The 13,082-nt window shown below is 36.8% G+C and overlaps 1 protein-coding gene across 2 annotated transcripts in view; it reads left to right on the top strand.

Moving 5' to 3' along the window:
- The window catches only part of SLF2 (SMC5-SMC6 complex localization factor 2), a 28,924-nt gene extending 16,047 nt beyond the window's left edge, over window positions 1-12,877 (top strand). Inside the window, exons 10-20 of one of the 2 annotated variants that reach the window (XM_015633625.3) lie at window positions 1,325-1,400; window positions 2,671-2,812; window positions 3,240-3,348; window positions 3,919-4,095; window positions 4,662-4,759; window positions 5,428-5,515; window positions 5,996-6,121; window positions 6,931-7,008; window positions 8,597-8,683; window positions 10,054-10,122; window positions 11,275-12,877. In XM_015633625.3, coding sequence (XP_015489111.1) covers window positions 1,325-1,400; window positions 2,671-2,812; window positions 3,240-3,348; window positions 3,919-4,095; window positions 4,662-4,759; window positions 5,428-5,515; window positions 5,996-6,121; window positions 6,931-7,008; window positions 8,597-8,683; window positions 10,054-10,122; window positions 11,275-11,310 — 1,086 coding nt within the window. In that variant the 3' untranslated portion in view covers window positions 11,311-12,877. Of the gene's footprint in view, window positions 1-1,324; window positions 1,401-2,670; window positions 2,813-3,239; window positions 3,349-3,918; window positions 4,096-4,661; window positions 4,760-5,427; window positions 5,516-5,995; window positions 6,122-6,930; window positions 7,009-7,989; window positions 8,230-8,596; window positions 8,686-10,053; window positions 10,123-11,274 lie in introns of those variants that run through there. The other variant, XR_001522593.3, reaches the window with a different exon arrangement.
- Window positions 12,878-13,082: the final 205 nt, after the last annotated feature.

Raw genomic sequence — 13,082 nt, 5'->3', positions numbered from 1 at the left:
ATGTTCCATTACTAACTTTTAAATCAGATATTATTTTTTCCTCCTGGGTTCTGATTTGTTCTCCAGTCTGAAATACTTTGATTGTCACTAGGGGTAAAACAATGGAGTGCCTTTTCTCCACACTCTGAGTGAATGCAAAACTGCATGTCCCTATTCATATATGCTACTGCATTGAAAAAGGACACAGTAGATGAGGAAAGGTGCTGTGGGCCAAACCATGAGCAAATGCTAATCTTATTTTCTTTCACCCTTAGAAAAACAATGCGTGCTGCAGTACGCAAAAGTACCATTTTCTACATATATCATCTTCTAAATCATCAGTGATACTTGCATTATCAGATAATTTTCATTTGGAAAAGGTATCTTATGGCTCAGGAAGAAGTCTGGAGTCATTCTCAAAGTGTGGTGACTCTCATTTCAAGATATGTGTCAGTGTCTGGATCACCAGTAATTTACACAGTGGTGTTACTCATGAAAATGCCCCCCTCCAGTCTCCATTCTGTTATTAATTGCCACATTCTAAGTGCATCTGAAACAAAAAAGAAATCCGGACCACCTGGGAAATTGTAGCTTCAGTCTGTTGATCGGCTTCCTACATGCCAAAAGCAAGTGCTCTTTCATGTCATTCCCAGTAAAAAAATTGCCTTCCACCTTTCTGTGAGCTCTGGTGTTCCTCTAATAAGGAAGAAGTGTGAGCCAGTTGAGATCATTTACAGAGCAGGAAACTGTCCAGCACTTGGGGGAGAAAAAGTAGTTTTTGTTGAGCCTGTGAAGTGCTCCAAGAAACCTGAACTGTACTTCATAATCATGTTTTTGTAGTTAAGAGTTATGTGAAAAACTAATAATTCATTTGGGTGTAGTATTGCATATATCCAATTTGACTATCACTTGAAAAGAGTGTAGTTAACTCTGTTGCCTCCACTCCTGCTCAGGGAGCTCAGTTTGATCACAGATGCAAATGGGTTCCAAAGGGGTACGTGATACTTTCTATTCTCTTAAATCTCAGAACTTGTTTATAAACCAACATGGGGTTACAGCATTCTGATACTGTAAATAATTAAAGTATTCATGACATCTTTGCACTGCTTGAAATAATCAATATTCACAGTATTCTGTTCTCATTGGTGTATCTTGCTTTAGAGGCTTTGGGATTAGATTTTTTTGTTTGTCTGTATTTTAATCTGTTACTCCTCTTACTCTGCTGGGAAGTTTGGTGTTGTTTTTGTTCTGGTTTGATGTGTTTTTGTTATTTTTTTCCTAATTAAAAGTAAACTGATGCTGTCATGCAGCTTGGTTTTTAATGTGTAGTTTCTCCTCTTCACAGATGATGTCTATTCATATTGACCACTGTGTTTCCACCAAGATCTTAGAGAGATTGATGGAGCTAACACTAAAAAACTGTAAGTATTTGAAGGATGGAAAACTGACCACCTGCATGAAAGCACTTCTACTCTTTTCAGTTTAGCAAGATGTTAGTGAGGAAGTAAAAGGTTCTAGTTCTGTAGGGTGATTTTGGCTTGAATTTAGGCTCTATTTTTACTAAAGTAATGCAGAAATGCTGTGGGCTGACCTTCACTGAGTGTGTGCAGCCTGTATCCCAGTACGTGGTCCTAGCACATACCTCCAAAGTAGTGCATCCTGTTCAGAGCCTTTTAAACTGACTCCTGGTATTTCACAAATAGAATTGACCTGAAGAGAAGCTCAGTCTGCTAAAAAGTTTGCCTTCCTTTCCATCTTTTACTTTGGATGATGCAGACATTTGTAGCTTAAGGATTACAAGGTGTTTTCCCCCCTGTCATACCCAGTATGTAGCACTTCATGATTTGCTTTCCAGATAAATGACAAAAGTGAAGTGAATCATACACCTGCACAGAAACACTGAAGGATCTGCTTCAGCCCACAGTGCTGCTAATGTCTTCTGTGTTTTGTCTTCTTCCTTTGTCTGTACTCAAATATTTCTCCACTACAAGTTCCTTTGTATGCTTCCCATGTCTTCATTCAGATCCATCAAAAGTGACATTAATTTAAGACTACCAGTTAATATTGTTAATGTGGTTCTTTTGGAGTATTTGCTCAGGGCTGTCCAAACTATACCCTGTATTTTAATTCTTGTTTGAAATCAGAGCTGATACCAGAGAGAATGTAGCCTCCTTTATTTTGTGCCTTGCTGCTTGATTCTGAATGAACAGCTCAAGATAATGGAAATGAACATTCAAGCAATTAATTAAGGCTGGGAGCTCCCTGTTTACCACTTCTGTTACAGTAACCTTGCCTGGTTTCAAATCTTACTTAGCTTCTCTTCCAGTCCCACTGTGATAACACCCTCTTGCCTTTACTTACACAAGCAGTAATTTATCTCTTAGACAAAAATATTGCCTTGTTGCTTGTTCTGCTGTTTGTGATGAAAGAGAACTATGACAGAAAATGGGTGGAATTTGAAAGTAATTGACCTGTTATGTAGGCAAGATGTTTCCCTAGTGTAAAATACCATATTAGAATTTTTTCCTTTCTCCCTGTTCTGAAAATAAGCTTACTGTTTAATGTACTGACTACTCTGAGATGAGAGCTGCTAGAATTGATGCAAACTGCTAAGCTTATTTGTTTCCCTTAAAAGGAATTAATGCTAAGAACTAAATTTAAACTAATCTATTCCATGTATTTTATTTGTAGCTTCCATCAATGGTAAACAGTTTAAACCATGGATTCCTTCAATAGCTGATATATCAGCTGTTTTTGTCAATATGGGTATTGGATTCAGATCTCTCTTTCCATTGCAACATCTTCAACCCTCCTTCAATGAACATGATATTTTGTAAGTGTTTTCCTTTTGATATTTTTTGCCTAGATCCTGGGAAAGCAAGTCTTGTGCTTAGAATGTAGAATCAGATGGTTCTTCTTTATTTCCTTTCCCATACTCTCTAAGTTCTTGGCTCAGGTTTTAGTAAGAATAAACAACTCTGGAATTCAAACAATGCCTTCTAGGTAAGGATTCAGCAAACCAGAGCATTGTCCTTTGTCCTGCATCTTCCTAATGAGGGTTTGCAGAATATTGGCTGAATAGCTGGGCAGTAATTGGCTGCAAGTTGAGTTAGATGTGTGTGTTAGATTCTCTGTAACTGAGGATTATTTTAATTTGAAGGCATTTTAATGAATGCAGGATTTTTTTTCTCTTCAGTTTGATGTCAATAAGCCTTTGTGGACTTCTGAATTTTTTGCTTAGATTGTGTTTTTTCTATTAGAAGTCAGGTGCAAGAAACAGAGAGTCAACAACGGCCAAGGGGATGTGTAGCCTTTGCCAGTCCAGCATTCCCCACTCTGCTTAAAAGCAATTTAATTAATGTGATTAAGGTGAGAAAATGCCAAGGTTTTTGTGGGTTGTGTTTCTTTTTTTGTGTGTGTATTTTCTTTTGGGAGGGAGGACAGGGTTTGCAATCTAGTCCTGAGTGGGTGTTTGAGTAGGTGCTCTCTTGAGACTTCAGCTTCACATTCAGCAGAGTTTATTGCAGAGTTTTGCTGCCTCCCTTTTACAGCTGTGGCACTTTATAGAACATCTTGGCTCTCTCACATAGAAGAAACTATCAACTGATTTCAATTTTCAGTATTACTGGAGTATTTAGAAAATCTTTTGGCCTTTCTTTCAGTTAAAGAAGGATTATCTATGTTGTAAAGAAAAATCTTTCCTGCTCCAGTAGTGTTTGGGGAATATTGCCATTGCTGAAAATAAGTGAGCCTCCAGCAGGTTTATTAAAAAAAGGGTGCTATTACTGTGGGATGGGATATGTTGCTAAACAAGTGTTGCCAAAACAGTACATCATTTGAGGTACAGTTTAATGTGAGTGTGGAAAACTTAATTTCTCATCATGCTTCAAAATATGCTAAAACACTTCCATATTTTAATGCTTTGTATTTCTTTTAAAGTTTCTAGTTTTCTGTACATCAGTAATTAATGATGGATATACTGACCAAGAAATATGGCTGCTGCTTATATTGCTACTTAAAATAAGCTTGGAGAAACAGTTAAAAAACCATTTTCCAATAGATTTTCAGTGCCTTTTTGTGAAGCTTCTAACAAGTATAAAAGACTGGGATACAAAGGTAACTTCATAAATTTATTGTACTAGATCTGTAGATTTGTGAAACCCCAACTTATGTTTTGAAGTTCTCTTTTTTTGACATATCAGAAAAGTACTGGCTGAAAATGTAACATAGAATTTTCAATAATAGTATGTATAATAATATGAAAAATTCAAAGTTTTGTGGTTTTGTGAGATTTAGGAAGTGAGAGGGTATAATGTATGGGTTTTTGTTGCATGATATGGAGTTGCCTGTCCTCTTCCACAACAGTTCATTGATCTTAAGATTATGTGTGGTAAAATAGCTGTATGGTTAAAATGATTAGTCTGAAAGAATGAAGAAGTTATTTCACTATGGTAAGATGTCATTAAGAATATTCTGATGTCAGCTACCCTATTTTAAATTGTATTTAGCACACCCACCTCCTGGTGCAGCACAGAATTTTTTTTATGCACATCACTTCTTGTTTGATTGGTTCCTTTTATCACTTCTGCTGCCTGTGTTTCTAGGGAGTAGATGTGTGCTGCTTTGGAAATAAAGCAAACAGCCATTCTTCAGTTTCAGGAGGGTTTGTTGTTCTTTTAAAGGTGCCTGAGCTGTGCCTGGCAGTGAGTGAACTCTCCAGTAATCACCATAACCTCCTGTGGCTTGTTCAGCTCATGCCCAGCTGGATCACACGTGGACGGTAATGACACTGTCATGTCAGGAATACAGAGGATCTTTAACAGCTGGTTTATTTCTTTAAGCTTGAAGTCTGAAAAATGCAATATTTATTACATGGCACTTAAAAAAAAAGAAAGGATTAATTTTCTCATATGTTACAGATGTATGTGCAATTCTTGGTGTGCATGTATAGCTTCCTGATCACTTCTGCTGTGAAAAAGGGTTGTTAAACTTTCATGTAGCTTCTGGGCTGTGGATTCTTGGTAGCCTGTGGCAAAAAAATGTTTAGCTTTAGGTTCTGACATCCATCACTCTAATTCTTGTCTGAGTGACCAAAATTTAAATTTTGTTTGGGTGGTTCATGTCTGCTTCTAAGCATCATTTTGAGTTCCACATCTTTGAAATTAGTAAATTATGATGTAACTGAGTGAGCAGAATTAGTTGGGCCAATAACTTCACGCTTGGAGACAGGTATCTAACATTGTTTACTTGTGCAGAAGCTGAGCTACAATGAGATTAAGGGTACTTCTGTTTTACTAGCCTACTTACTGGTTTATATAGCACCTATATTCAGAAAATCCAGTTTAATAGTTGCAAGCAAGTTTGTCTAGGGAAGACATGCATAGCCTCACATACTTTGTAGAAACTGTGAGAAATTCTAAGGGAAATAATTTAAAAATTATTTTTCAGGGAAGTAAGAAGACATCTTAGCCTAGTGATAATTGCAAAATTTCTTCATAAAAGGCATGTTGAAATACCTGATGACAGTGACAAGCAGGTACTGCTTACTTGTGTTGTCTTTGTAGAATTTGGAAGTTTAGAAAACATATATTGTATGCTTGTGGTTTGTTTTAATATTGAAAGCTGATTTTCAAGAACCTTGCCAAATGACCAATTAATAATGTTCTGTTTAGATCAGTATTAAAAGTGTATTTGCATGTGTGTAATCTGCATGGTCTGCAGCTTGTGCTTGTTTATATGCCTAGACATTAATTTTTGACATTGGAAAGAGGTCTGTACTTCTTTGAGTCTTCCTTTTGTAATCATGTGGAGACACTCTGATCTTTTATTGAGGAAGTGTACAAACACTGAAGTCTGTGAATAGTCAAAAATTACTCAAAACACAAAAACTTCTTTTTTAGTTAAAAATGCCTTTTCTGTTCTTGTCTTAATGGACAACTTATATTCTAGTGGCACTCAATTTCCAATTTTCTGTTGTTAGCAAATCAGACCAATTTGTTAATGCTTGTATCTGTAGATGTTTCTTCTGCATCACTTTCTGGTGTGTATGAAACCTTCTTATCTACTGAAGAAGATGAGAGAGATGAGAAAAGGACAGGAGGAGCATAAAGATCATGAAGTTCATGCAAAGCTAGAACATGAGGTATATAGCCAATAGTGCTTTTGTATCTTTATGCATCTTTTTTATTTTATATATAATATTTTATGTTTTACACAATTTGGGGAATGTTTATTTTACTTTTTAACAGTTCTGTATGTGGAACTGTAAATGCACTGTTTTGGTATTCATCTTTAAAATATTATTAATTTTGGTTATAATCATGGAGGAAGGAAAGGAGCATGTGGTGGAGGAACCTGTGTTGGGTTGTTTTAGAAACAGGGAAATGGTCAGATTTCCTGAGTCATGGGGAAGTTTTGAGTATCTGCTTCTGTAATCAGAGGACAATCTTCCCTCCCTTCTGATGTAATCAGTGAAAACTGTTTGGTGCTGAGCCAAACCTTCATCTGCAGGCTTCAGAAAAAGATTTATGAATCTTTTATTAATCTCTCCTCTCAAACAAGTGTTAGGAAGATTTAGTATTTCCATCCATCCAAAGACTGCATATTGGTTTGGTTATTTGAGTGATTATCACAGAATCTCTCAGCCAGTGTTTTGATCTGGGGTAGATGATGGGGAAACAAAGCCAACTGCTGAATTTAATTTTCAATTATTAAAACCACATTTTTTATGGGTTACTTAGGTTATTTAAAATGGAATAATACTGGTTTAAAATGTTTCTAATATGTGAATATACTGTTTCAAATTAGTTATTTAGGCAGATATGTTGATATATCTGTTCATTGGCCTGGCTGTTGGAGGTTTCATTCCAGAAAGCAGAGAGAGTTCTGTTTCTAGATGAGGAGAGTTATAATGGTGCTTTGACTGCTAAAGTTCTTTTGATTTCTCTCCAGGTCTACTACCTAATCTATGTCCTCCTTCATCTAGTCAATGAAGCCAGTTTCTTTGATGTTGTAAATGCTAGTCAAAGGGTAAGTAACTTTAGGGGCTGGACCTTTAAATTTTAAAATATTGTTTATCATGCACATTTAGTCTGTTTTAGGAAGAGCTATCATATGATGGAAGATAACCAGTGCATAATAGCACCAGGGGAAACTTTTGTTCTGGGCAAAGTAAATGTAGAAGAGCTTCTGTGTGTTTACTGCAGAGAAATAAAACCTTTATTCTGTGTTTGTGAACTGAGCTACCTCCAAACATAAGGCTGTGAAGGAGCAGGCATTTGTTGTGTTAATTTTTCTCAGAAAGTACCTGGAGATAAACTTAACACAGAAATTCTAAGTCAAATTATTCTATCAATTTGGGAAGTAGGATTTATATTTTTCAGTCTAGGAGAAAACCACTTTAAAAATATCCAGTAAAATGTTTTCAAGCACATTTCAGTTTCCTATGCTGGAGTGCAGCAAGTGAAAGCAAGGGCTGTAGCTCTTCTCTGTAGTGGTAGCTCCTTTGTGCCATGTGATGTGAACATCTGCTAAGTAATACTTTCTACTAAGCCTTTCAATATTTCTGTTCAGATTTCTGTGATCATTTGCTGGGAGTTGCTTGCTGCAAGGTTTTTGTGTAAACCTTCTGCCCTGTGGAATCACTCTTGGCTTTTAAGAAATCCGTCATAGGAATTGTTTGAGAGAGAGAAACCAGTAATATTTGGCTACGTTTGGATGCTTAAGTGTCTCAGTATATTACTTAGATTTATGGAGAAATTTATATTTTCAACTTTATTTTTAATGTCTCACTTTCTTAACAAAGAAAGATTTTATTATTCACTGACCTGTTATCCATCAAGTGGCAAGAGGAGTGTGGCTGAATATTGTGCAGGCTAGACTTGTGTAAAATCAATTTTACCTATTTTATTTCTGCCCCTCTTCCAGTTAGAAGGGGATAAATTGTGGTGGCCTTGGGACACCAGCAAATGTTTATAAATAGAATTTCAGCATGTCTCACCTGTTCTGCAGAGCGGAGCCTCTTGGCAGCTGTTCAGTGAGAGACTGAAAACAGGAATTTTATGAAGAAACTAACAGAATGTGAAAGACCTTGGGAGTCATTATCGGGAGATCATGAAGTACAAAACAGCTTTATTAAAGTAATCAGAAATTTAGAGAAAATAAAAGATCAGCGCATAAAACCTTGGATATATTTTACCTGCTCAGCCAATTCCTACAAAAGAAATTACCTGAGTCATCATTACTGAAAAGGTTATTTTCAGCTATTGTAACTTCAGAACTTTTTTTGCTGATAAAAGATGAATGACAATTCACTTTTTGCTATTTTGGGGGCTGAAAGAATTTGCAAATTAGTTAGTAGGAACTTTATAATTGTGTTGTATAGCTCTGCTATGCTTTGAAGTTGCTTTTAAAAACTCTTAGACCTGGTTTACCAGGGGCATGCCAGCAACAGATAGAGGATCTTGTGGTCTTGTTTTCTTTCTTTTTCCTTTAACTGTGTATTTCTGGGAAAAATTCAAGCTGAAGCATGTATTTTTTAGATTGATATAATGTTTGTATAAAGCCTGTAGTTTTGACATGGAGGATTTAATAGCTGTACACTTTTGTCTTTATTTAGCAACACTTACTGAAGCTTTGTCGTGCCTTAGATAAGCACGTAAAAGGTGATATTAGGGAAGATGCAAGAATGTTTTATCGGTCTAAGGTAAGATGCAAAACTTGATTTTTCTGTTTTGTTTTGATTTTAGGGTGGTTTTTAGTGTTTGTGATGCATGTTGTTCCCTCATCTCAGCCCTGGGACTTCTAGGAGTTCCTCATGGTCTTGGTTTTATTTTTTCCTATTTTTCTGTCTTTTCATGTCATGTCTTTGCATGGGCATAAATACATGCCCATTTTAAATCACTGAAAATACTCCTTATGTTAACAATGGGACTCTTAACAGCTCTAAAATGTGACTGATCTTTGCTTTAGCCAGGCATCTCCACATTTAGGCCCACAGAGTTGCTCTATTTCTCTTTGTGACAGTCACTGCTAGCTGACTCCAACTGTAAGAGCAGGGCCTACCTGCAGGGCAGGATACAGAGGACTGAAAAAGTTGCCTGTCCTGCACAACTCTCCATTTTATTTCTCAAATGAATGAATTGATTAAAGATGCTTTGGATTTATGCCACTTATGTATGTGACATAGCATCAAGCTTGGACAGCTGCCTTTTGTTTGCTTTGTCCTGTGAGCCTTGCTACTGGTAGTCCTAATTTTGTGACCTTCATGCTTTGTACGCTGTTGTAACAAACCAAGTCAGCTCAGTGATAAGAGAGTGACCAGCCCCAACTTTGAAAAGCCTTGGCTTCTTTGGCTTTAAATCAGACATTTACAGTTGTGTGTTTCCTTACCTCTCAAAAACATTCTTCTTTTCTTACTCAGACAGATTAGTGGAGCATGGATCCTTTTAACAAGTTAATTACTCTCTCCTTGGAGTGTTGTACCTCTGGTTGCTTTCACTTCTATTTCTATTGGCCTTTGCACTGAGAGGGGAAAATCTTACTCTGGCTTTCTCCATTGCTTCATTTGTGTGTATGGCAGTAACTTCTAGAGGATGCGACTCACAGCACAGCACATGAAGCAAATCTGTGTAAATGGCTTGGATTAAACAACTGCTTGTGATGGGCTATGAAAAGCATAGTTTTCTGTACAAGCAATTTGTTTCAGAAGCTGCTTTTGTGGCCACAGTTGCACCTGTTCTATGTACAATCAGACTTGTGTGACAAACCTCATTTCCCAGGGATGAGGTGTTTGGAAGCCAGAGGTTTGCCTGATGATTCTAAACATTTAACCTGAGGAGTCATGTGCCTCTAATGTGTTTGTGGAGTGCATGACTTTAAATTCAGAGTCAGGAGTTACAGGGATCTGAAGCTGAGGTGATGATGCTTTGTGACAATAAAATTGTTCCTTTCCAGTAAACCTTGTATCTTGGGTTATCTGGGGGTTTTTGGAGTTCGAAGCTGTGAGGAGGAACACAGGGTATGATTTTGTCTTTTTTAACATAAATGGCTAAATTAATCAGTGTGAATTTGCAGGTGAAAGGCTTGGCTGCTAGGATATATGGGAAATGGCAGGATGTGATACAAACCACTCGGCTTACTCAGGTACTGTTTTCTGAAACCATTTTCTCTCTTCCCACATTGTGGAGTGCATTTAACTCATTTTTTAGCACTTGAAAGTGGCATATTCTTTTCAAGAGACTTTCTTTTTCAACGTAAATGTCATGGCTGTGGAATACACTTAGATGCATTAGAATGGATTTTAATTACAATTCTTACTTTGCTGGCTTCAATAGAAGCAGGATCTCCTCTCCATTGTTAAAAGCACTGGTTTTGTAAAGGTGTGTGTAATACACTGAAATCCCAGTCCTGAGTCAAGTCACAAGGCCTGTCTCTGATTACAGCTATTAGGAGATGCTTCCAATAGGACATTGGGGCAGGAATGCAGTGAGACACATCCTGCTGTGGTCTGGCACTGTGTGGCTTTGAGACTTCTTGAATCCAGGGCTTTATTCACATATATTTAAGGACTCTCAACAACTCTTCCCTCTTTTAATGTGTCAAATTTCATGCCATGATTAGTCAAAGCCTCTCAGGTTAGTAAAAGTAATAAATAATGCCTTGTTAAGTCTCAGAAATATTTGCCTTTGTGACACCTAGCTGGCCTTGGTAGAATAGGTGGATAATTTCTATTGATACTCAAAGTTCAGAGCTCTTTTTTCCAGCTTTGACTTGTATGGCTTATGTTGTAATGTGATCAGGCCGACTGTTTGAGTCTTGGAACATAAAGCTATCTCTCTTGGAAAAGCTTAGCTTTCCAGTAATGCAGAGTATCATTTACCTAAAATTTAAATTATACATATGTGCCTAGTGTGGATTGCAGTTAAAAACTCTGTAATTGACCATTTGGAAAGACTATTAATTGCTCCCAACAATGGGGAAAAAAAAAAAAAAGTTTTGTGTCGTGTGTGTGATATTCCATGTTCTAGAGCAAGGAGTGACACATGTAACACATGGCTGCAGAATCTACTTAGCAATTAATGAAAGTTGATGATGAGGTGGCTCTTCTAGTGTTGTTTTTTCAGAGATTTTTGGGGTTGATTCACATATGGGAAACTGGCAAGTATTTCAGAATAAAATTCCAGGGACTTTTTTTAGCACATTGTGGTGCTCCCAAGCTAAGCACTTGCCTACTCTACTCATTTCTTCTGACGCTGGATTTCTGACTTTGTATACTAATTTGTTTTTACTCTTTAGGGAAAACTGCATGACTTCTGGGAGCCAGATTCGTGAAAACTTGCCTAATTAAGTGAAAATAACAGAAACTGAAATCAAGGAGGATGTAGAATGAATGGAGCTTCACCTTGTTTGGAACAGAAGAAATCAGTCACCTGAGTTAGAACTTGAGCTTGATTCAGACAAGCACTAGACACATGAGAATCTGATTTGACTAACATTGTTTTTTACTACAAGTGCTCTACTTCTGAAAAATTGATGTGGATAAACTGAAAAAACCCAGCCATTCCTATAGCCCTATCAGAACTGGCTAGAAATATTTTGCCATAATGAAAGCTGAGGGAAGTTTTCTTGTTTCCATTTTTAATCACAAGACATATTTTAAAACAGTGTGTATTTATTTTCTTGTCAGCACATACCTGCAAGCATTGTTTTAGGTTGGCTGGGGAAGAACTGGCCTGTGACATGAAATGTGAGTTCAGAAGGAGTGTTAGACCTCCCCTGTTGTGAGCAGGTGAGGAAGTGGTTCAGATGTGGGCTGAATCATGGTAATCTGCAAAGCAGAATTGGTATGAACATCCAGTGTCTCTTAAAAACACAAAATACAGCAGTTGCACCTTCTTTAAATGGAGAATAAAATATCATCTCAGTGGAGATTAGAGAACAGCATTTGGCTCACCTTTGTGAAGACTGTGAAAGCCATATGATGACTGAGTTCCTTGGTGTGAAGTCCTGCTGCACATACAATATGTGCTCCAAGGTCCAGGAGCTGTTTATGAAATAATCAGAGGAAGGTGTGATCTCCTTTTGTGCTCTCTGTACAAATACTGTCACTTAAATCTTACACTGTGGTTTGTCTGTAGGATGGGTATATATATAGGAAGAAAACATTCAGGTATTGGGTAGCAGCACTAATGGGGATTCCCATAATAGAGATTTTTAATAACATCAATGTGTGTGTTTTATAATACTGTTTTGTTTCAATTCTTGTAGATTACCCTGTCTTGTATGATAAATTCTCGGATAAGAATGTAAAATAAGGCTTAAAAAACCTGCCAACCACACAACCTTCAAATTTAATTATGTGTATTACATATAAAGGAACTGCTATAGAATGGACACATCTTAGATGAAATCTATTAGATTTGCAAATTCATACTAAGTGTTTTTTCCTTTCTTTTCGAGTGTTACATTGTTATGTCAGTACCATCTTTTGCTTTGGTGGCTTATCTGCCCTCTCATAACAGTTGCTTACTCTGTTGAATATATTGTATGTAATTTTATTAATGTTTTTATTTTTTTCACTAATATTGTATAAAGGTAAAAAAATGAAGAATGTTTACTGTATTTAATGTGTATATTTTCTTACTGTGTAAAGTTGACATTGCTGGCCTGTATATTTTGAAGAAGGGGAGGGGTTTAGATGAACAGCTTTTGTACTGCAGTTCAAAGCATGTTGAAACTGCTGAGGGTTTTTCCACACAAAATAACCACTTTGATATTTACTTTCATTTAACAGAACAATGGAAAAATAAAACCAGACACTCCTTTCTAGTTAAATGTCCCTGGACAAAATGGGCTCTGTTTCACAACAAAATAAAAAGGACTTGCAGGTTCTATTTTATTTTTACGGCACATGTTACAAATTCTGACGATTAGCTCACTATAGATGCAGACACTCTTGAAATCATTCTCAGCTTAGCCAATCCTGTGCTTTTATGCTTAATGCCTGTTCTAATACTTTCCCTCTTTCCCTCACTCATGCTTGATCTGGACTTCTCTTCCATCTGTTTTGTAGCTGAGGAGGAATTGCTGAAGTCCTAGAAATA

Source organism: Parus major, chromosome 6 (assembly GCF_001522545.3).
Source record: "Parus major isolate Abel chromosome 6, Parus_major1.1, whole genome shotgun sequence".
NCBI lineage: Eukaryota > Metazoa > Chordata > Aves > Passeriformes > Paridae > Parus > Parus major.
The sequence above is the reverse complement of the archived record's forward strand: the minus strand, read 5'-3'. Positions and strand labels throughout refer to the sequence as shown.